The 24,443-nt window shown below is 41.8% G+C and overlaps 1 protein-coding gene across 1 annotated transcript; it reads right to left on the bottom strand.

Annotated features, from left to right (window-relative positions):
• Positions 1–4,515: 4,515 nt before the first annotated feature.
• nagpa (N-acetylglucosamine-1-phosphodiester alpha-N-acetylglucosaminidase) lies at positions 4,516–24,411 on the bottom strand. Its single transcript, XM_055926125.1, has 12 exons — positions 24,234–24,411; positions 22,193–22,404; positions 21,694–21,961; positions 20,437–20,576; positions 19,859–19,967; positions 19,074–19,202; positions 18,668–18,873; positions 18,486–18,533; positions 17,925–18,053; positions 17,086–17,217; positions 8,363–8,441; positions 4,516–7,646 (listed from the first exon to the last, which is right to left on the bottom strand). The coding sequence occupies exons 1-12, from the start codon at positions 24,314–24,316 to the stop codon at positions 7,397–7,399; spliced, it is 1,785 nt and encodes a 594-aa protein (XP_055782100.1). The 5' UTR covers positions 24,317–24,411; the 3' UTR covers positions 4,516–7,396.
• Between the last annotated feature and the right edge of the window lie 32 nt (positions 24,412–24,443).

A 24,443-nucleotide genomic window follows, 5' to 3' on the forward strand; every position in this document is an offset into this window, starting at 1 on the left:
CAAACACAACTAATATAAAATAAATACCAATAGCAAATCGTTATTGAGGCTAGAAAACACCTCAATTTGGCAAACATTTCCCGAGCCTTGTAGACTATTCAAACGGACATTCTGTGAAAACCCCCAAAAATTGACTGATTTATCAAGACAAGTCCCCACGCTTGTATTAAAGCAGCACAATAAACGCCGAAATGATTGCTGACCACACACACGCCATTTAAAACAGTTGAATGACTGGGAGTTTCTGTAACAATATGATAAATGTCTTCAATGGCATTGGCCTACTTTACTCCAATATTCCCGTCATTCAGTGATATTCATTCCCAGAGTAATTATTGATTAATCCATCCAGTTGTGGTTAAGAAAATGTGCATGCATAGTGATGAGCTTTGTGTAGTGATGGGACGGACATGCCCTGCTAAATTTAGAACCAATTAGGTGTTTAAACCCTGAATGACTAACAGTGGGCGTTGTATTGAACCATGCGAGCAGCCATCATGGCACTCCTCGATTGTAAAACATTTTGGAAGCTATAGAAATGCATTTATTAATGTCTACATTAGTTTTCTATAATAGACACCTTAATGCATACATTTTCCTTAAAGTATTTTTGTTGAGAGTACTAATGTTACTGTCCCCACTACAACAATAAAAAGTTAAATACATGTAATTTTGTCCTTAAAACACTTAATTGAAATACTGTAGAATTCCATTCATTCCTATGGAGGACTGCTCCTAATCCAGAGTGCCAATATGGCAGACCGGTGGCTTCGAAGCCTCTCAATGGCCAATATATAGCATCAGCAATCCAGGCTTTATATAAATCATTGTTTAGAACTGCCATGGCCTACCAACCATAATTATGAAACATCAAATCTCATGAAGTCGCATCGCTTAAGCCGGATATAGCTACGACTAATCTTATTTTTGGTTGGTGCAACAGGTGCAACCTAGCATTTCACACCAATAATTTTTTTAACACCCAACTGGTGCTGAGTAGGATGAGGCCATCATAAAAAATGTAGAGACCATAAACTGAATATGTGTTGCCTTATGCCACAGCCACCCTGCCCTCTCCCTTTAGGGCAGTCTGTTTTTTTCTACACTGGACCATAGGGCACAGTTGGTGTTTATGTAAGCACCGAGACAAACTCTTCCTGGAAGGCAAATATTTTCCCATCACCCCATCTTTCAGAGGTGAGGTTATCTAAGTGTGAATCAGCTATACAGTTGAAGTCAGAAGTTTACATAAACAAATTTAATGACTTCAACCTAAGTGTTTCAACCACTCCACAAATTTCTTGTTAACAAACTATAGTTTGGGCAAGTCGGTTAGGACATCTACTTTGTGCATGACACAAGTAATTTTTAACAATTGTTTACAGACAGATTATTTCACTGTATCACAATTCTAGTGGGTCAGAAGTTTACATACTAAGTTGACTGTGCCTTTAAACAGCTTGGAAAATTCCAGAAAATGTCATGGCTTTAGAAGCATCTGATAGGCTAATTGACATCATTTGAGTCAATTGGAGGTGTACCTGTGGATGTATTTCAAGGCCTACCTTCAAAACCAGTGCCTCTTTGCTTGACATCATGGGAAAATCAAAAGAACTCAGCCAAGACATCTGAAAAAAAAAAAATTGACCTCCACAAGTCTGGTTCCTCTTTGGGCGCAATTTCCAAACGCCTGAAGGTACCATGTATATCTGTACAAACTATAGTACGCAAGTATAAACACCATGGGACCACGCAGCCGTCATACCTCTCAGGAAGGAGACGTGTTCGGTCTTCAAAGTACGTTCATCTCTAGGTGTGAAAAGTGGAAATCAATCCCAGAATAGTAAAGGACCTTGTGAAGATGTTGGAGGAAACAGGTACAAAAGTATCTATATCCACAGTAAAACGAGTCCTATATTGACATAACCTGAAAGGCCGCTCAACAAGGAAGCCATTGCTCCAGAACCGCCGAAAAAAAGCCAGACACGGTTTGCAACTGCACATGGGGACAAAGATCGTACTTTTTCGAGAAATGTCCTCTGGTCTGTTGAAACAAAAATTTAACTGTTTGGCCATAATGACCATCGTTATGTTTGGAGGAAAATGGTGGAAGCTTGCAAGCCGAAGAACACCATCTCAGCCGTGAAGCACAGGGGTGGCAGCATCATGTTGTGGGGGTGCTTTGCTGCAGGAGGGACTGGTGCACTTCACAAAATAGAAGGCATCATGAGGTAGGAAAATGATGTGGATATATTGAAGCAACATCAAGACATCAGTCAGGAAGTTAAAGCTTTGTCGCAAATGGGTCTTCCAAATGGACAATGACCTCAAGCATGCTTCCAAAGCTTAAGGACAACAAAGTCAAGGTATTGGAGTGGCCATCAAACCCCTGACCTCAATCCTATAGAACATTTGTGGTCAGAACTGAAAAAGTGTGTGCGAGCAAGGAGGCCTACAAACCTGACTCCGTTACACCAGCTCTGTCAGGAAGAATGGGCCAAAATTCACCCAACTTATTGTAGGAAGCTTGTGGAAGACTACCTGAAACATTTGACCCAAGTTAAACAATTTAAAGGAAATGCTACCAAATACTAATTGAGTGCATGTCAACTTCTGACCCACTGGGAATGTGATGAAATAAAAGCCGAATTAAATAACTATTGACATTTCACACTTAAAATAAAGTGGTTATCCTAACTGACCTAAGACAGGGAATTTTTACTGTGATTAAATGTCAGGAATTGTGAAACTGAGTTTAAATGTATTTGGCTAAGGTGTATGTAAACTTCCGACTTCAACTGTACACGTCCATGTTAAAAAAATTCCAAAATCAAAATCTAACCAGCTCTTTCGGTAATTTTCCAGGCCCAAAAACAGCCACACCTGTGCTGTTTTAGTTGGCTACTATTGCATAACTGATAAGATGCAGCTTTCAGCTCAACTCCGTTTCCGTTTTCCCACAACAGTGTTACATCACTCAAAATCAACCCGAGTGTTCTTGACCTACAGAACTTGAGCTCAAATTGAACTTGAACAAATTAAAACATACTATTGTGTTTCTGTTCTATTAAGAACATGTTTTTCAGAAACAAATATGGATTATATTGATAAAATGTTAAATTACCATCAGGTGTAAGTAATGTCAATCTGCCTAACATCAAGTAGACTTTCTCAGATACCACAGCCTCTGTCAATATATTGAGTGCGCTTAACAAAAAAACATTCATTATGTCATTTAATGGGCCATTGTATAAAAACAATACATGCTCCCTTTCACGTGAAGTCACCACATCCTTACATAATGTTGCTAATGTTTGTTTCGAAGTGGGCAATGCTTTGTGCAATATCTACAAAAGGACATTTCATTGATGACTTGTCGTCATAATTTCAGCAGTTTAATAATCAATAACGTAATTTTTTTTACAGAACACAGACTAATTTTTATTTTCACTGATATTTAACATGGTGAATTTAAACCATGCATTTGACAGAAAAGAACATTACAGAATCTTCTCAGAGTAGTCCGTTTAAAATGCATCCAGGGGGACAGCTATTCCTTTAGGGAGAGGACAGTTTGTAAATAGGGGGGGGAGGGGAATAAAGAAAAGGAAACCTATGTCAAAGGCCATGTGAAATCTTTTTGGTGTGTTGGGAATTTGGGACAGAAACAGAGCTGTGTTTTCAAGCTGTGGGGTAAAGAGACAAGGCTGTGAAAACAAAGGGGCATGCAAAGTTAAGGGAGGTTTCATTTAAGTGTGGTAGGCTACAGGCCATTTCATTCAGCCACATTCTGTGGTTGGATTGACACGGTCCTGCGATAGGATCGATGATTAGGTGAAACACAGAATTTGGGTCTGGTTCTGTTTGATTAACATTGACCCAGGGTGTGACAGTTCACAGGCAAACAAGTGAATTCTAACCAACACAAAGAAGCCGTGGGAGGGCAACCTTTCCTGCCAGTCTACTTTAAAAAGACAAACGCATACACACTCAAGCAAAGGCACACACAGAAATTCAATATATGCTTCAGTTATTGTTTTGAAGTACAGTCACGAACACTCTAGGTAATGTGGGAAAGGTATATCATGAATGGAGATAAGCGGGAGTAAGAACATGATAGGACAACAGAGAGGACATTAAGGGAGAGGAAAAGAGGTGGACAGAGAACAAGTAGAATAAGGAGCAAAGAGATGCAGGGAGGGAGAGTGACATCCCTCTTAAGAATTGCATCAGCTGAACAGGACAGAGAAGGCGGCACAGACATGGGTGAGTCAGTAAGTGATCAGGTGGGCCATCCAGTCAGTCACTCCCATGGAAAATAACCTTGTTGACTGTTGAACACAAACATGTAATGGACGCATGAGATTATAAAAATAAATCAAATGAGTTAATTGCGGTTGTGGAGGCAGCCTACGGACTAGGCTACTTCCTTTGTCCACCAAAATAAACCACTTGTGAATGAGGTGTATGAATTAAGTCCTAAATAGTTCCAATCTAGCCCAGAGAATACATTGATACTGGGGAAAAAAAAGGCTTTATTGGTGAAAAATAATCTTTACTAAAACTCAGCAGTGACATGCCAACCACCTTAAACTGCATTTTGTTGTTCTTAATTCTTGACATTTGCATATTAACAGCAAGAAGTTTCAAGTAGACAAGGTATGCGATTAGTCAATGACAGTAAAGGAAGCATAATCATGAGCAACTTTTACACCAGTTTCAGTTCATTGACTTTAGTTTGTGATTAAACACTATACATGACTCTAGTGCATCAAATACATTCATTGACAAATATTAACACATTATCAAACTTATAAATATTGAAGTATCAATTCCTAACCCTTATTGGATGGGAACTAAACATAATTATGTCCTTGCCTGACTAAAACAAAGAGGAAGTCCAATTTTGAACAAATATATATTAAAATCAAACCCCAATCATTTGGCATTATGCTAGGTGCACTTCCTGTTTATGTAAAGGAGCTCCCTTTTTCATCGCTCAGTCATTCTTCCTCCAGCTGGCTGAAATCCAGAGGGCCCTCAAGTCAGTGGTCACTACAAAGCACAGCTAGCTCACACAACGCGCCTTTCAAAATAAATACAAACCGAACAGATTCTACATGTAGAATCGGTTTGCAAATTATGTCCAGCACTCTCCGACAAACGCTACCGGTGTGTACAGCACTGGCTTGTTAACACAGACAATAACAACCCATGCTGGGCTACAACTGAACAATATAAAACATTTAAATACTTTTTTATAATATGCCAAAATTATTACAGCAAAAGGGTGCAAAATAAATTATGACATTCAAGCGAAAGACCCATTAATTGCAAGCATACAGTATGTAATAAAAATTATTTGGTGGGTGCTTATATTTGTCCTATTAATACACATATGTGAATTGGAAATTAATTTTTTGCATATCCCAACTCTTCCGAAGACACCCTCAGAGTGGGGTCACAGCCAGGGTGACCCTGGAGCAATTCGGGTTAAGTGCCTAACTCAAGGGCACAGAGATTGTTCACCTTGATGGCTCTTAGATTCGAACTAGCAACCTTTCGGTTACTGTCCCAATGCTCTAACCGTAAGGCTAACCTGCCGCATATATGTTCCAGGGTAGTGAGGCCGGGCACCTCTAGTTGGCCAGCTAGCTCATAGAAGGAGCATAATAAAACATCTACAATTTACCAAACAAAACCAGTCTCGCAACTCTACAACAGGCAAATGTATTGAAACAAAAATCTACTCAAGCAATCACCTTGTTTTGCATTTTGCCTTGCCTGAGGTTCACTGGTGAGAGCGCAAATGAAATTACTCCATTTTCTTCACCAGTTCAAGGAAGTGCGAGTCAAGATAGGTAACTACACAAAAACAGCATCGCTAGTACACAGTGAGTCATTATCACTGTATAAAGTCCTTTCACTGTTTTTGAGCACAAGTCATTAGCCGTCTCAGTGGGACAATCCAACTCCCTAACAGCCTCCATATAGACCACAATCTGGTAACCTGCATGTTAAATACACACGTAAGAACACCAACAAACACATTTCCCATCAAGTGTTCTCCCACAGCCTTGTAATATAACAAACCCTGGTATGTCTCAAAGTGAATCCTAACCTTAGTCTGAGAGATATAGATATCTCCACAGTTTTATTAAAATTGAACATCCTTCTTTACATCCCCACTCAACCAACATAATTACACTCCCCCCACCCCAACATGACCATATACTACCCCAATAGTCTCATTGTCCCTCATCTCCACCTCACCAAGCTGCCACACAATTCTCATATGGAAAAGAGATTCTCATCTTTGTGAGAAGCCTCAACTGAAGAATAACTAGATTGAACTTTCTGTTAAAGAATTGAGATTGGGTTCAAAAAATGTATACACTCACTCAGGTCCTGTCAAACTAGTTTGGGTACATCCTTATTTCTGCATTCAAATCCCTACTGCTGCCTTAGAACATTTTGGCTGAACCAGAAGCACACTTGGCACCCAGACATCCTTTAAACATGATTTCAACAGTTTGTCTGAACAGTTACAAAAATAGGTGCTTCACGGGGCTAGTGGAAACATGACTTCACAGAAAAAAATTGTTTGGAAAAATATAAAAACAATCCCAGTGAACCTGGGTGCATTCACATTGAATCATTTGATAAAGTGGACTCCATAAATACAAGGTTCAGTGGGTTAGAGCGTTGGGGATTTCCTGGCTAGGGTTCAAAGTTCTTACCTTGTCTGTTCTCATGGCAACAAGTGGAGAAATTCATCCCATGCTTGTGGAACAGGATGGCAAACAAAAGGCCCAGAATCGCCTTCTCTGTTTATGTCCCCTTAAAATACCTATTCTTATATGGAAACATAGTCTACTGTTGATATTAGTCACGATCAAATATGTTGGCATATTGTTTCTTCTTTGTCAATTAGAAAAATCTAGAGTGGAGGACAATAAAATAGTAATTTAGTATAAAAAAGTACAAAGGGTGAGAAGTTATTTTCTTCCTCTTACTTCTATGCCTCTTTCTTTTCAGTCTGTTTTTCCTCTTTCTTTACATCCACTCTGGATAACGAGATGGTGGCTGATGAGCCGAAGGGAAAATACAAATTGCCCTCTACAAATAGGGGTTAGAGTTTGAAACATCTGATGGCCTCTTCATCACACCCTCCCTCCCTCTCTTGGATCCCTCTCTCTGCACTGCACTCCCTCCCTCCAGCGCTGACCTCTTTATGCTCTTCTCTAACCCTGGCTTCATCTCTTCCTCTCCTTCATTGATTGCAACCCATTCTCTATATAAACCTCCCTCCCCTCTTTACAATATGTTAGAGATAGCTCCTCCAGGCGGTCCTAACAGGGTAGGCTCACTCCCACCCGTCCCCCATCACCCTCCCTCAGCGCGGACCCGACCACAGTTCATCCTGGGAGTCAAAGTCCTCCATCTCGAATACGCCTCTGCTGGGTTGCGACCCTTTCCCTCGGACCCCTGAACTGCACGCACCACCAATCTCTGTCAGTGGCACGTAGGAGTAGTCCACACGGCCGGGGTGGTGAGCCGCGGACCGCCAACACATGATCATGTGACCCACCAGGCTGGCCAACAGCAGAGAGGTCAACAGGCCAGTGACAATGAGCCAGCGCTGCCTGAGGAGAGATGAGAAGAGAGAACAGGGGAGATAAATGGAAGACAGCAGGTGCTAGGCATCGGGAGTGAAAGAGGCGCTCTACACACTGCAAATACACTTGGAAAATGTACATATCCAATCCAAATCAAACCCACTTTTATCATTATTATCAGAAGAGGATTCATTGATATGGGCCCCAAAAAGGAACATTTGTAGGACGATGAGTAAAAATGTGATGAGGAATTGAGAACGGGAGAGAAAGATGATCAATGAATAAACAAACTTCAACCTCCCACTCCATCTGTGGCTGAAACCATAGCAACTCAAAACAATCCCTCACTAGCATGTGAAAGTTAAGGGGGTTAATAAATGCGTATGGCTCCTGCAGTCTGTGACGAGTAGAGGGGTCAAGCCCGCTAAATGCAGGTCTGGACAACTGTTGGTCCATGCAAATATTTGCACATCACCAGACATAGCAGTGGACATGCTGTTAGTCACACCGAGGTGTGACATTACATATGATTAAGTGATGAATTTCCCTGTCTGAGCCAAGCTGTGAAAAAATAGCAAGGCTGTGTTTTGCACAATGTTCATCTGCATTAATTTACAATAGGAGAGCGTTGGAGGGATTCAAAGGAGGGAGAGTGGCTGTGCATGCGAGGAGGGCGGTTAGATTGATTTGTAGGTGGTTAACAGCAGGGAGGGGTTTCAGCTGAAATGACCTTTGGCACTTACTCAGAGAGATAAGGCTTGGATTTGTGTGCCTCCTCCTCGCTCCATGTTGCAAACATCTGATTGGCCAGACAATGACCAGCTGTGGAAACAGTGGAAACAGCAATTACAGAAAACACTCATGTCTAAAGTCTCATCCACACACAATATCATACCAACTATAGATGGTCGCTTCAGCATCTTTGTTTGACTGCACTAGCTGTGACATTTTTTCTCTCTCATAAAAACAGGCATCAATGTACAAACACGACAATTTGTTATTCCTCAACATGGCCTCAAGCAGATAGTGCCTTCAGAAAGTATTTACGCCACGTGACTTATTACACATTTTATTTTCTTACAGCCTGAATTTAAAATGGATTACCTTTAGATTGTTTGGTCACTGGCCTACACACGCACTACCCCATAATTTCCAAGTGGAATTATGTTTTTTGAAATTGTTACAAATTAATTAAAATGAAAATGCTGAAATGTCTTGAGTCAACAAATATTCAATCCCTTTATTTTTATGGCAAGCTTAAATTAGTTCAGGAGTAAAAACTAATTTTCTTAACTCACATAAGATGCATGGACTCACTGTGAAGTAGTGTTTTACAAGAATTTTGAATGACTACCTCATCTCTGTACCCCACACATACAGATAATTATAAGGTCTCTCAGTTGAGCAGTGAATTTTAAAACAGATTCCCCCACAAAGACAAGGGAGGTTTTCCAATGCCTCACAAAGGGCACCTATTGGGAGATTAAAAAACACACAAAAAAAAAATCCTGTCACTGACAACTGTGTTAATTTTCAGCAAACTTAACATGTGTAAATATTTGTATGAACATGAGATTCAACAATAGACAAACTGAATAAGTTCCACAGACATGTGACTAACAGAAATGGAATAATGTGTCTCTGAACAAAGGGGGGATCAAAATCAGAAGTAACAGTCAGTATCTGGTGTGGCCACCAGCTGCATTAAGTACTGCAGTGCATCTCCTCCTCATGGACAACATATTTGCCAGTTCTTGCTGTGAGATGTTAACCCACTCTTCCACCAAAGCATCTGCAAGTTCCCAGACATTTCTGGGGGGGGGTGGCCCTAGCCCTCAACCTCCGATCCAACAGGTCCCAGACGTGCTCAATGGGATTGAGATCCGGGCTCTTCGCTGACCATGGCAGAACACTGACATTCCTGTCTTGTAGGAAATCACGCACAGAACGAGCAGTATGGCTGGTGGCATTGTCATGCTGGAGGGTCATGTCAGGATGAGCCGGCAGGAAGGGTACCACATGAGGGAGGAGGATGTCTTCCCTGTAACACAGTGTTGAGATTGCCTGCAATGACAAGCTCAGTCCGATGATGCTGTGACACGACGCCCCAGACCATGACGGACCCTCCACCTCCAAAATCGATCCCACTCCAGAGTACAGGCCTCGGTGTAACGCTCATTCCTGCGATGATAAACGCGAATCCGACCATCACCCCGGGTGAGACAAAACCGACTCGTCAGTGAAGAGCACTTTTTGCCAGTCCTGTCTGGTCCAGCGACGGTGGGTTTGTGCCCATAGGCGACGTTGTTGCCGGTGATGTCTGGTGAGGACCTGCCTTACAACAGGCCTACAAGCCCTCAGTCCAGCCTCTCTCAGCCTATTGCGGACAGTCTGAGCACTGATGGAGGGATTGTGCATTCCTGGTGTTACACGGGCAGTTGTAGTTGCCATCCTGTACAGGTGTTACACGTGGTCTGCCACTGCGAGGACGATCAACTGTCTGTCCTGTCTCCCTTTAGCGCCGTCTTAGGCGTCTCACAGTACGGACATTGCGATTTATTGCCCTGGCCACATCTGCAGTCCTCATGCCTCCTTGCAGCATGCCTACCATCTGTAAGGTGTTCGTGTCTTAACAACCGTTCCACAGGTGCATGTTTATGGTTCATTGAACAAGCATGGGAAACAGAGTTTAAACCCTTTACAATGAAGATCTGTGAAGTTATTTGGATTTTTACGAATCATCTTTGAAAGACAGGGTCCTGAAAAAGGGACGTAACTTTTTTTTGCTGAGTTTATATAAGGTACAGATTGAATATCCCTTTGAGCATGGTGAAGTTATTAATTACACTTTTTTGGATGGTGTATCAATACACCCAGTCACTGCAAATAAACAGGTGTCCATCCTAACTAAAGTTACCAGAGAGGAAGGAAACGGCTCAGGGATTTCACCATGAGGCCAACAAAACAGTTGGAGTTTAATGGCTGTGATTGTTGTTGATCTATCCTCAGTTTTCACCATTGTAGATTCTCCACAATACTAACCTAATTGACAGAGTGAAAAGGAAGCCTGTAAAGAAAAACATATTCCAAAACATGCATCCTTTTATCAACAAGGCACTAAAGTAATACTGCAAAGAATGTGGCGAAGCAATTCACTTTTTGTATTGAACACAAAGTGTTATGTTTGGTGCAAATCCAATACATTACTGAGTACCACTCTCCATTTTCAAGCATAGTCATGGCTGCATCAGCTTATGGGTATACTTGTAATAGTTAAGGACTGGGTGACCTTTTCAGGATAAAAAAGTAAACGGAATGAGCTTAGCACAGGCAAAATCCTAGAGGAAACCCTGGTTCAGTCTGCTTTCCACCAGACACTGGTAGATTAATTTTCCTTTCAGCAGGACAATAACCTAAAGCACAAGGCAAATTCTACACTGGAGTAGCTTACCAAGAAGACAGTGAATGTTCTTAAGTGGCCGAGTTACAGTTTTGAATTAAATATAAGGCAACACCTGAAAACTGTCGTCTAGCAATGACCTACAACCAATTTGACAGATCTTGAAAACTTCTGAAAAGAATAAATGGGCAAATAATGCACAACCCAGGTGTGGAAAGCCCATAGTCTTTCTGGGTTAGTCTCACAGCTGTAATCGCTGCCAAATATGCTTCTACAAAGTATTGACTCAGGGGTGTGAATACTTATGTAAATTAGATATTTCTGTATTTAAATTGTCAATACATTTCCAGAAATGTCAAAAAATATGTTTTCACTTTGCCATTATGGGGTATTGTGTGTAGATGTTTGGCAAAAAAAATGTATTCAATCCGGTTTAAATTCAGGCTGTAACAACAAAATCAAGGGGTATGAAAACTTCCTGAAGTCACTCATTTACATACTAGCGTAAACACAAGGAACATTGAAAACAAGCTATTAAGAAATGAAACTTGATATGTGCAGTTGAAGTCGGAAGTTTACATACACCTTAGCCAAATACATTTTTAACTCAGTTTCACAATTCCTGACATTTAATCCTAGTAAAAATTCCCTGTCTTAGGTCAATTAGGATCACCACTATTTTAAGAATGTGAAATGTCAGAATAATATTAGAGAGAATGATTTATTTCAGCTTTTATTTCTTTCATCACATTCCCAGTGGGTCAGAAGTCTACATACTCAATTAGTAATTGGTAGCATTGCCTTTAAATTGTTTAACTTGGGTCAAACGTTTTGGGTAGCCTTCCACAAGCTTCCCACAATAGGTTGGGTGGATTTTGGCCCATTCCTCCTGACAAAGCTGGTGTAACTCAGGTTCTAGGCCTCCTTGCTCACACACGCTTTTTCAGTTCTGCTTACAAATTTACAATGGGATTGAGGTCAGGGCTTTGTGGTGGCCACGCCAATACCTTGACTTTGTCCTTAAGCCATTTTGCCACAACTTTGGAAGCATGCTTGAGGTCATTGTCCATTTGGAAGACCCATTTGCGACAAAGCTTTAACTTCCTGACTGATGTCTTGATGTTGCTTCAATATGCCATCTATTTTGTGAAGTGCACCAGACTCACTGCAGCAAAGCACCCCCTACAACATGATGCTGCCACCCCCGTGCTTCACGGCTGCGATGGTGTTCTTCGGCTTGCAAGCCGCCCCCTTTTTCCTCCAAACATAATGATGGTCATTATGGCCAAACAGTTCTATTTTTGTTTCATCAGACCAGAGGACATTTCTCCAAAACGTACAATCTTTGTCCCCATGTGCAGCTGAAAACTGTAGTCTGGCTTTTTTTATGACGGTTTTGGAGCAGTGGCTTCTTCCTTGCTGAGCTGCCTTTCAGGTTATGTCGATATAGGACTCGTTTTACTGTGGATAGATACTTTTGTACCCGTTTCCTCCAGCATCTTCACAGGGTCTTTTGGGTCCTTTGCTTTTGTTCTGGGATTGATTTGCATTTTTCGCACCAAAGTGCGTTCATCTCTAGGAGACAGACTGCGTCTCCTTCCTGAGCGGTATGACGGCTGCATGGTCCCATGGTGTTTATACTTGCGTACTATTGTTTTTACAGATGAACCTGGTACCTTCAGGCTTTTGGAAATTGCGCCCAAGGATGAACCAGACTTGCGGAGGTCAAAAAAAAATAATTCTGAGGTCTTGGCTGATTTCTTTTGATTTTCCCATGATGTCAAGCAAAGAGGCACTGAGTTTGAAGGTAGGCCTTGAAATACATCCACAGGTACACCTCCAATAGGCTAATTGACATCATTTGAGTCAATCAGAAGCTTCTAAAGCTATGACATCATTTCTGGAATTTTCCAAGCTGTTCAAAGGCACAGTCAACTTAGTGTATGTAAACTTCTGACCCACAGGAATTGTGATACAGTGAATTATAAGTGAAATAATCTGTCTGTAAACAATTGTTGGAAAAATGACTTGTCATGCACAAAGTAGATGTCCTAACCGACTTGCCACAACTATAGTTTGTTAACAAGAAACAAGAAACTTGTGGAGTGGTTGAAAAACAAGTTAATGACTCCAACCTAAGCGTATGTAAACTTCCGACTTCAACTGTACATATGTAGAGGACTGTGGATTTATTAGGGTTACTCTAGTTTGTGACATACATCCCAACACAACTTGATTAAGCCCCCCTTTACCCCACTGCCTCCCACCTCTCTTTTACAGGGGTCTAAATATTTTAAACTCCTACACGTGTGTTGTAAGTGGCAGCCAGGCAGTCAGTAGATGGTGAGGACTAGTCAGCCCATCATCCTGATAAAGAGCACTGTCCTGGGCTATGCTCAGAGACTGAAAGGGGTGATCAACCTTGGAGGACATGGGATGAACGACTGAGAGGGGGTGAGTGAGAACACACTAGAATGAGAGGGAATGAGTCAGTGTAGTGTGGTGTTGATGTTCCAACCCCCACACATAAAAACGCCACCAACACAGAACTAGAGTAAATAGAGATGGTGGATCACACAGAGATAAGTAAAACAAAGTGGTGTGCTGAGGAGTGAGATTCGAGTCTGCACGGGCCTGTCATAGTTTAGGAGAGCTCATGAACACATCCCTGCTATGCCCTACATATGGACACAACCAGCAGAGTAAGGGAGGGGGAGATGCAGACAGAGAGCGAGTGACCAAACCTTCCATAACAAAGTCATCACCTACAGAGAAATTAACATGGAGAAGAGTCCCCTAAGCAAGCTGGTCCAACACAATTAGACCCAACCAAATCATGAGAACTAAAATAATTACTTCCAATGTGTCAAGTAATTTAAAAAAAAAAGTGCAAACTAGAATGCTATTTGGCCCTAAAGAGAGTACAGTGGCAGAATACCGGACCACTGACTGACCCAAAATTAAGCAAAGCTTTGACTATGTGAGCATAGCCTTGCTACTGAGAAAGGCCGTCGTAGGCAGACCTGGCTCTCAAGAGAACACAGGCTATGTGCACACTGCCCACAAAATTAAGTGGAAACTGAGCTGCACTTCCTAACCTCCTGCCATATGTATGACAATAGAGACAAATATTTCCCTCAGATTACACAGACCAGCAAAGAACTAGAAAACTCAAATTGATCAACTCAAATATATTGTGTGAAATACCACCGTGTGCCATCACAGCAGCAAGATTTGTGACCTGTTGCCACAAGAAAAGGGCAACCAGTGAAGAACATACACCATTGTAAATTATTATTATTTTCCCTTTTGTACATCGTTACAACACTGCATATAGCCATACTATGACATTTGAAATGTCTCTTCCTTTGGAACTTGTGAGTCTGTTTATTTCACTTTTGTTGATCTATTTCACTTGCTTTGGCAATGTAAACATGTTTCCCCATGCCAATAAAGCCCTTGAATTGAATTGAGAAAGCAAGGCCAACAAGTAACGAACAAGGAGGGAGGTAAAATGACAGACAGGAACAGAAGAGGGGAAGAGATAAAATGAGGTAATACATGGAAGGGAAATGAGTCTGGGTGTGCTGGGACAGATGAGATCATCTCAGAGATAAACCTTCCTGATTTGTACTACAATGAGAACACAGAACATTAGGCACACAGGGCGACTACATTAGGGTGCCTCCCAATTAGTTGACAGGCTGTTGGTCAACCAAGATTTTTTTGTCGACCAGTAGCATGCGTGTATCACACACACACGGCCATCTCAGTGAACAAATCTATTGCGAAGGCCTAGACTAAAAGCCAATTTATGCTAGATCTGAAATGTGGTCGGAGGCTCCGTATGGAGGGTGTGACGCAATTAGGGAGCCTCCAGAGGCATGCAGCAGCCATGCACCTCCCAAATGAACCAATGCGGAGGGCCCTGTATACCTCCGCAATGACATGATTGGTTGACGGTAGATGGGAGCTGTACTACTTCCTTCACAACAGCTCTGCGCTGCAAAGTGTGAATGCCATGACTTCTGCAGAGGCCGATTCACCATAAATGCTGTATGGCCAATGCAGATGTCGGATTGACCATGACTCACCCAGATGCACAATGCACTTCTCTCCAGAATGCGCTCACTCCCACCAATTTGTGCACATTCATTGTTTCATAACTTCATTGTGTGAATTGTTTGCGTTTGATTGTTAGCGTCTATCAGTTCCCTATTAAAGATATCACCAGTAGTACATTTACCGTTAATTCCTAATCTACAATGTTTGTTCAGCTATGGTAATTTCTGTTTATGCATTCAATATATTATTATTCCTTTTAGCGTTCTCATTGTCGGAGTGGACACATTGTTTGCAGAGCACACAACCTATGCAACACTTGTGAAGAACAAGTTGGTTTATTTCATTACGAGTTTTGCCAATCCAATTTAGTCATTGTCTTTTGTCTGGAGCACTCCTGTCAATGTTGAGTAAGGACGCGCACCTGATTACACTTCGAAGTAGTCCTATAAGCCACCTGGCCTGCTCACAAATGTAAGCATATAAAATGTGCCCATTTTGGGATCTGATAGTATTTCTGATTGGCTTAACGCATCCCCACTAATGAGCTGTGGAGTTTCACAAAGTCATGTTTCCTTCACCTCAAACAGCAAGCAAAAAAAGTCTGTTTTAACATCCATTGAGAATGACAATAGTTCCTCAATGTATTTGAAAAATCTTTCCAGCGCTCTCCCTTTCAAATACCACTCAAGTGTGAACGGAAAAATGTCATGCTCTGATCCGGTGGAAACGTCCGTAAATAGGCCTACCTGATTACTTCTCATCAGTGGTTGACTTAGACTGAAATAGGCCCCGGTCCCATTTTGGGTGCTGGTACTGTTTATATTTAGGTACATGAGCTCCACAATACTTTTGAGCTAATATTCTATCAGAGGTACAGGAGCTCAAGCAGTAGGACATTTGAGCTGTCGGTACTCCGCTCCGGTGAGCTCCTGCCCAAGTCAAGCACTGCTTCTTATCACTTGCGCAAATAGCCTACAGCGGTGTCTGTCCCGAGCTCACTGGAGCAGGAAACTGAGGGCCCAGAATATTTTATGCAATGTTGCAAGTAAGCTAGAGCAAGCTTCAGACCAGACCCAAGTTAATAAAAATGTTTCAAGTTCATTGCAGACAGAGCATGCATAGCCAGTGTGATTTATAGGATATTTTATATCAGCAGGCTGCAATGTTTTTATTTGTTGGCTTTATGTAGGCTATTTTTACATAGTTGGCCAATGGCAATAGAAGTTACTTTTTAGGTTTGTATCATTTTAATTTATATATCATTTTGATTAACCACATGACAATGATTGCGCATATGAAAACCATAACTGGCACACAGATCAGTAGAAATGGTAAGATAAATTGGCATTCCACATGAAAAAAGGTTGCCGACTCCTCGTGTAGCCTATTACCAGCAACTTCAGGAGAGTAATGGCAGAATCTGCAAAAGCCATCAGGAGAAGGAAGAGGATGGTTGGGTCAGGTTAAGATTTTTTCTTATGGTTATCTAGATCTCTGTCTCCCTCTTGAGTCATTTGTTTCTTATTTCATCAAACAGTGAGCTTAAAGCATCAGACAAGCTCAATGCATATAGTTGATTTTAACAAAATATATAGGATGTGTCTATATGGAGAAATACACGTTTAAAAATGTCAACCAATCGATTGGTCGAAAGAACAGACTTCAGTCGACCAAGATTTTTTTAGTTGGGGACAGCCCTAGACTACATACAGCCAACTGAAACATATCCTGAATGTTTGTACCATGTAATGATAGGGAACCAATAAAACAGACAGGTCATGTTTGGGAAAAAACCTATGCTAGCAGGCTTAGAATGAAGTGGTCCACATACTGTACAAGACACTTTACAGGACGACAACTATGAAACTATTAGTACTTAGAGACTGAGGTGCAGACATCCATAGAGGCTTGTAACCTCTTTATGCAGTATGTTGTGATCCGTTTAGTTCCTTCAACTACTACTGCTCTGAGCAGGCGGGGGAGTTACAGGTGGTTCCATACCTCTGTGTATGCTCTGGTTCTTCTCTCCCTGGAACAGGGCATTGCAGCTTCCTGTGACCGGGTCACATGGGCACATGTCCTGGCACTGGCACTCCTGCCCACAGTCCAGCCCGTACAAACCCAGAGGACACTCTGAGGGGAACACAGGAAGTGATGTGAGAGACACCAAGGAAACAGGATGAGATGTCACTGGAAAATACAATAAAGCTTTAATGTAAAGAAACTTCCCTGCTGAAAACCACTGCTCTAGCTAGCAACATCCAGGGTTAGTACCAATGTTTTGGTTTCCTAGACCTTCTTAGGAATTTTAAGATAATGTTCACAATATGTAATTGTCCAACATAAGCTAGTCCATAATACATGGGAACTACAGCATTGATGAACATGAAGAGTTTAAAAGCTCTGACAGACAATAAGACATCAACAATAGCTTAATTTAATCTCCAAAGCCACAGGTATTCAGTCCAGGATTTGGGCATCAGAGGGCCAAGGAAGTGATATAACGAAGGCTTAGCATATTAGGGCTAATGTGTTCCAGCAGTTCTCATTCAGAGATTTGGAGCAAGACTATTGGCAGAAGTTGTACAGAGAGGGAATGTTCTAGCCAGACCACTGGGAAAGCTTTTGTTGCTCACCGTTATCCCTGTGAGACTGGGAATAAGGCATAACATTGGAAGCACTCCAAGGTGCTATTACTAAAACAGGTGAGGTAAAGTCTGGGAATGTGAAAGAGAAATTAGGGATTGAGAATTTGATTTGGAGGGTCGTAAAGGTTGTTTTAGGTGTACACCAATCAATCAGGGTTACACACTTATCCTGCCGCACTACTAGCAACACACCTTGTTCACAGGAGTCGCCACGGAAACCAATAGGGCAGCTGCAGCCACCGTGAACAGTGTCACATGAGCCCCCGTTAGTGCAGGCGCATGTCTGGTTGCAGCCGTCGCCATAGAAACCCAAATCACACACTGAGCGAGAGAGAGAAAATAAGTTAAAAGACACTAGTAAGCTGTGATCGGTGGACGGTCAGATACTGTAGATTTTGGAGGGAGTATTACAAGATATGAGGACAAGACGTCATTGTATACAGTATTATGTAGGATACAGGTTTGTTCAGGAAAGTAAGGAGTGAATTATAGGGCCATTGGGTTGGGAGAAGGTGCAGTGAGTGAAAGAAAATGTGAGGGCTAGGAGGTGTTAAAGTACTGCCCTGGAATGTGGAAGTTATAACTACCAACCGTAATTGCCAAAGCTTGACAGAGCACATTCTTCACAAATCATAGGGTCCTGGGGACAAGCAACATGTTTCACACCAGGAGAAATGACAGACTTGTTGTGTAAACAAACCAAGCCAGAGAGAGAGAGAGAGAGAGAGAGCGAGAGAGAGAGAAGCTGATTACCTTGGCTGCAGTTCTCCCCTCTCCATCCAGCATCACACGCACAGCCATCTGCACCAGGAGAGAGGGATGAGATGAGAGAAAGAGAATAGAGAAAGAAATAGGAGAGAGAGGCATTTCATTGTAACCTCAGAGAGCTGGTTCAGAACTCAAGGAGAGAACAACTGTACCCACTCCTCACTCACCCTGTGTACAGACACCGTGGGCACCACAGGCGGGCGGTTGGCACACCATGGTGTCACAGCCAGTCCCACTCCAGCCCTCCTGGCATTGGCAGTGCCCATTGATGCACGTCCCGTGCCCGCTGCAGTCCTCAGGCTGACACTGGGGCTGGTGGACGCACAGGATGGTGGAGACCTGCCGAGGGCAGCGCCACATGGGGTCTGAGACACTGAAGGAGGGAATAGAGAGGAAATTGGGAGCATGGAGACAAAGAAAGAGCAGGTGAGAGAATGATATTCATGAATATTATCATTTACAGTGTGTGAAACAGCAACAATATTTGACTAAAATAAAAGCACAAAAAGCAGCTCCATAAACCTTGTAATGTCATTGCAATGAACATGTGACATGAGTTTCTGATTGGCTTACCAGTGGTCCGAGGGGTAGCTGGCCAAAGAGCCGTTCGCCACGTAAGTGGAGGAACCACCCCCATCCAGGTTGATGGCATTGATGACCCCCTGACCTTTCAGAAAATCTGCCACCTCCCAAAGATTCATACTAGAGAGAGGAGAGAACAATTGGTACAAAACCACTAGTACAGTACTGTACCATAAGGCCATATAGGAGGACGGTGCTTGCATTGAGCAAAACAAATCCATTAGGATTTCTGAAGCAATGTCGATTGTGTAAAAAATAAGGTAAATTCATTGGAGAAGGTCAAAGGTTGGTCTGATATGCACCGAGAGACTGTGCCTACTAGATAAGATTTATTGACGTTATATGGCCTGATATTGAGTGAAGAGGCCATGGACATGAACAGACATGTCCCCTTGTGGTCTTTCCAAAGCCATATCTTTAACAAACTCATGAAACTCTAGGTTAATGAGGTAATTTGTTCATTGCACCGGTACAGAGAAAGCCAGATCAATAGAATTGATCAGAGCCTTTTTACTTAGCCCCATCTCCCTTCATATGCCTAAATGGCCCCACTTCTGCCTCCAATCAAACCTGCATTGTCTCGCATTCCTTTCACTCTCCATCACTTTGACCAACCAGTTTCTCTCCCTCCCATTGTATTCCGTCTCCTGACTCCCACAATACTCTCCACTTTTTCACCCTCATCCAATTACACCTGTATTATTTTCCATCCTTTCTATCTCCTTACCCTCTTCTCCCTCCCTTTTCTCAACTCCTCATCTCTTGTCCATTCTTACCCTCTGTGGTCAGTCTGTCCGTCTATGTGGAACAGGATTAGTTTCCCCTCCTCATCGTGACCAACCGCTGTCCTGGCTGACACTACATCCACAAAATGGCGGAAATTCCCTGCGGAATCAAATGCATGAAAATTGAATTGAAGCATACTGGCTGAATTTGATAGAATACATCATTGTTGTTTTTACATAGCCAGAACGGGCAAACAGGGTTTCACCATATGCATTTGTCAATTGTGCCATACGCAATTTCTCTTCATATTTCTGAATGTAGTTTTTTATTGTGTATTATGACAACTCCCTGATGTTTTAAATGGCCATTTTATATGAGTGACGTGAAGCCAAAAACAGATTTCTACATCAAGTCAAGGACAAAGTTACCACTAAGTGCTTGACCAGGCCAGTCCTGCTTTTTATTTCCTAATCTAATGGTTGAGTAAGCTGATGCTAGATCTGCACTTAATGGAGACTTACCTAAAGTAATATTAAAAGATGTCAATACTAACTAACTACATACATCTCTAGCATTTTAAGTAAGTATGGCTAAGTTGAAGATATCCTCAGTATCCTGCAGTAGCTACCCGTCTCCTGTGTCGTGTCACACTCAGCCTCTATGCTCTGGTTAATGTAGACCTGGCTGTTTCGGAGCAGCCACACCACCCCACTGACCAACTGCACAAAGGGGTTGGCTTCATCCTTAACGTCCTCCTCGGAGAGATAACTTGAGACAGAAAGAAGTAGAGAAACAGGATGTAAAGAGGGAAAATCAGGGACAAAGATGAGAAAAAAGTAAAGTTATCCCCAAACAGCATCAAATAACACCAGTAAGTCATATCTCAAGAAAGGAATAACCAACTGTGGAACAAGGTACCCATGAGATCACATGCTTCGATTCTCATGTTAAAAAGGGTACATTCAGCAATCTAGTGAGATAAAACATGTTGGCTTAGTCAGCCAAAAGCTCAAGTGCATCCTGAATCTCTGTACACAGTGTTTTCACCTGGCTTTCACTTGGCCCCACAAGAAATGTTTGTACTTCAATTTGTGACAGTTAAATAGCTTAGTGTTCAAAGCCCTCGGGCTCTAGTCTACGAAAAATCTATGGGGGGGAATGAGATGTGGGGGGCACATTGGACACAGTGAATGGTTTGGTGATTCTGCCCATACAATATTGCATCAGCCACTACACAACAACCAAGCAGCCGCCTGTTCAGGTGGCTGGTTTTATCGGTTTAGGGACCACTGCTTTTTTTCACTGCTCTTATTTTTCCCCATCAAACGTACATGAACGTAAACACTATTATCTGGGAAACAGGAAAATTCCAAGGTAGAGCCAATACTCTACACGGAATGACTGACAGGTCAACACAACGCACTTTTCCAGGGAACAGGGAGTACCGTCCTAATCTAATTGGTTATGTTCCAAAGTAGACGTCATTTACGCGATAGGGTTCTTGTGGCATGCGTGTGTGTTTTCGATGGGGGCTTAATGTGGGCATGGAGGTTTGGCTAGCGGAAGTTCATTAAAGTTTCATATGGAGAAACAAAGAAACATTGCTGTTAGGGAGATAAGACTTTCGATAATTTAGAATGCGTAATAATCGTAGCATGTAATAAAGGCCTTTGTGTTTGAGCAAATAAACATAAGATCTTTGTATTTTATGATTACAGGATCAGTGTTCCACAACCTCAACTACAAGCCTTGACAGCATGTCTAGAACAAGTTATGAAGTACAAATTTCTGTTAGAAATGATACATATTACAACCACATATGGAGCTCAAGTTGAGGTACAGAGAGATATTGAGACGGAAATTCAACGAGACTGGCAGCTCTTACCCAAACACCAGCGTCCCGTCCCTCCTGATGCCAAACTGGGCATTCTGCAACCCTTTGCTGTTTCTGACTTGCACCCCGTCACTCACTAGATTCCCCAAACACTCCCCGGTCCTAGTACCAAAGAAACCTCCATTCTGGGCATAGAGACACATGCCGGCTCTAGCAGTTTCCTCCACCGCCTCCCTCCGGTTCATCCCGCACCCCCCCGGCCCTCCAGGCTCCAGCACAGACACCGTCCTCAGGGGGTCGTGGACCACTGTAATGTGACCTGTGGCAGGGAGGAAATAATTTATTTATTTTAGAGTTTATATACACAAAAAAAAAATGGAAAAGAATCTCACTTGACAAAAGCCTAATATTGTAAGGGTGTGGTGTTTAAACTGCTGAATAGCTATGGAAACAAAGAAAATAACACATTTTGCCATAATGATGATTATTATAATTTTTTAAATGGGGCAATTTTAGGGGTATTTTCTAAATAAGTATTTCCTCCACTGACCTGTAACCCATCGGCTTGTGCCAGGGACGTCAGAGATGAAGACTTTCGACTCAGCCACGGGCACCCCAGTGTGGTTGCTGGCTGGCCAGGTCTGGTGGGTGACGTTGCCATGGACAACGGACTGGCAGTCTCGGACATGACGGTGGGAGTGCGAGGGTCCATGGCTATGGCCGTAGGGGTACGGCGATAGGAGGTCATCGTCCAATGAGGGACTGTGGAGAACAAATATCTCGTTGTTTCAACTTTATTTACTCATGATGATACACTTCTCCTGAGTCCATATTGCATTAAACCTGATGCAAAATAGACAAACTGCATTCAAAGAAATCAAGATCTGCAGTGAAAATGTTTAGAACTTTTTTCTTTAAAGTAAAGGTACTTAACTCAATAAATGTGTGACAAGTCCAAAAACACTTCACTCTCAAACAATTGACTTATTATCAGTGCGTCAATGTGTCAAAAGAGTGTTGGTCATGTCATGTGACTAAATATGTTTTCCAGAAGAAAAACCTTGGGCCACTTCAGACCAAGTTCTTTGCTATCCGGGATCCTTGGTACGTTTCAATGCTTATGTCACCAAATTGAAGTTGAAATGGCTACGGTAAGGGTTAATAAAGATGCACTATGCAAGATACAATATGCAGAAATCACACCTGATTTCAGTTAGAGTAACAAAACAGGCAAGTACAGTGTAGAGAATCATTGTACCATCTAAACCGCTGTGAAATATATTTTCCATAACCAAAAATATAGTATTTTTAGCCGTTTGAAGCTGGTTGTACAAAAACAATTGTAAAAGACGCAAAATTTTTACTTTAAAACAGAAAGCATAGAAATAGTGGACATAACAGATCTCCCGCTTCATAGACTTGCTTTCAATGAGCTCTATAACTCACATTTCAATGTGAATTTTGTGGGGTCGCCCAAAAAGTTGCATTTTTGCAGCTTTAACTTGAGACCTTCAAATGGGTATTCTATGACAGACAACATATGACAGCTTATGCTAGTTGATAGGATGAGAGAAATGCTGGAGAGGTTGTTGTAACAAGGTAAAGACAGGGTCTGTAAAAAACGGACATAAACTTGAGAATTGATTACTAGAAATTGATTTATATAATTTGAGATACAAGCACAGCACTATACAACACTGCTCTCTAGTGTTGATTATATGCAACTACCGGAAACTTCAAGATGGGTTGTGCTCAAAGAATAAACATCTCTGCCTCAATGCAATGACGTGTACTTTACCGTGGACTTCAGATTTGTACGTTAAATAACTATAATTTTGTCAAGAATAGGGGAGAAGTTATTTCATGCATAAAAAAAAGCTCATATTTAACATTAGAAAAGTACAAAAAAAATACCAATATGAAAATGTATGGACTAAAATGTAAAATGTATGAGGGTAAATTAGTATTCCCTGTCTATGTTCTGCCAGGTTATGGGATTATAAACTAACCAACTAATGCATTCATAATTTGGTCAGTTATTGCCAGCTAGTTGCTTGATTATAATGTTTATCTATTGCAGTGGCAGCAGTAAAGTGCAAAGTCATTCTTGTCTCTGACAGCAGAGATAACGGTATACTGTCCTTTTGTGAATATAGTCAAGTGAAGAAGTCTTTGGCACACTTTGCTTCACTGCAAGCTGAGGACCCATCTGAAATACCCGTGTATTTCAAATTATTAATGTATTAGTTGGTTAGTTTATAATCCCAAAACCTGGCAGAACATAGGCAGGAAATACTAACTTACCCTCATACATTTTACATTTTAGTCCATACATTTTCATATTGGTCCCCCTTGGGAATAGAACCCACAAACCTGGAACTGCAAGAGCCAAGCTCTACCAATTTAACTACACGGGACTACGAAATCAGATAAATGCTCCTCACAGGCTGTCCTAACAAGATTATTGTCTGGCTCTGAAACAGCAGCACAAGCACAACCAACCTAGTTTGCTAGCGAGCAGGCTAGCACTTGTTAAGTTCTGAGTCTGATTGTGAAAGTTTTGCTAGCGAGCTAGAAACGACGGCCCTTACCCAATATTGTTGCACTCCGAAAGCCAAATACCAAGCCATATCAGGAGCAACGCAAAGTGACCATTCACTGAAAGTGTTGCCATATGATAGCATAGACATTGAAAATGTGCGCTTGCCTCACTCTACTTTTAAGCTACCATAATCAACGCTAGGGAAGTCATATGACTTGTCCAAGACAAGAGCACATGATGTTCTGTTTACTTTGCCTGC

The sequence above is a fragment of the Salvelinus fontinalis genome, chromosome 6 (genome assembly GCF_029448725.1).
Source record: "Salvelinus fontinalis isolate EN_2023a chromosome 6, ASM2944872v1, whole genome shotgun sequence".
NCBI classification, from domain to species: Eukaryota; Metazoa; Chordata; class Actinopteri; order Salmoniformes; family Salmonidae; genus Salvelinus; species Salvelinus fontinalis.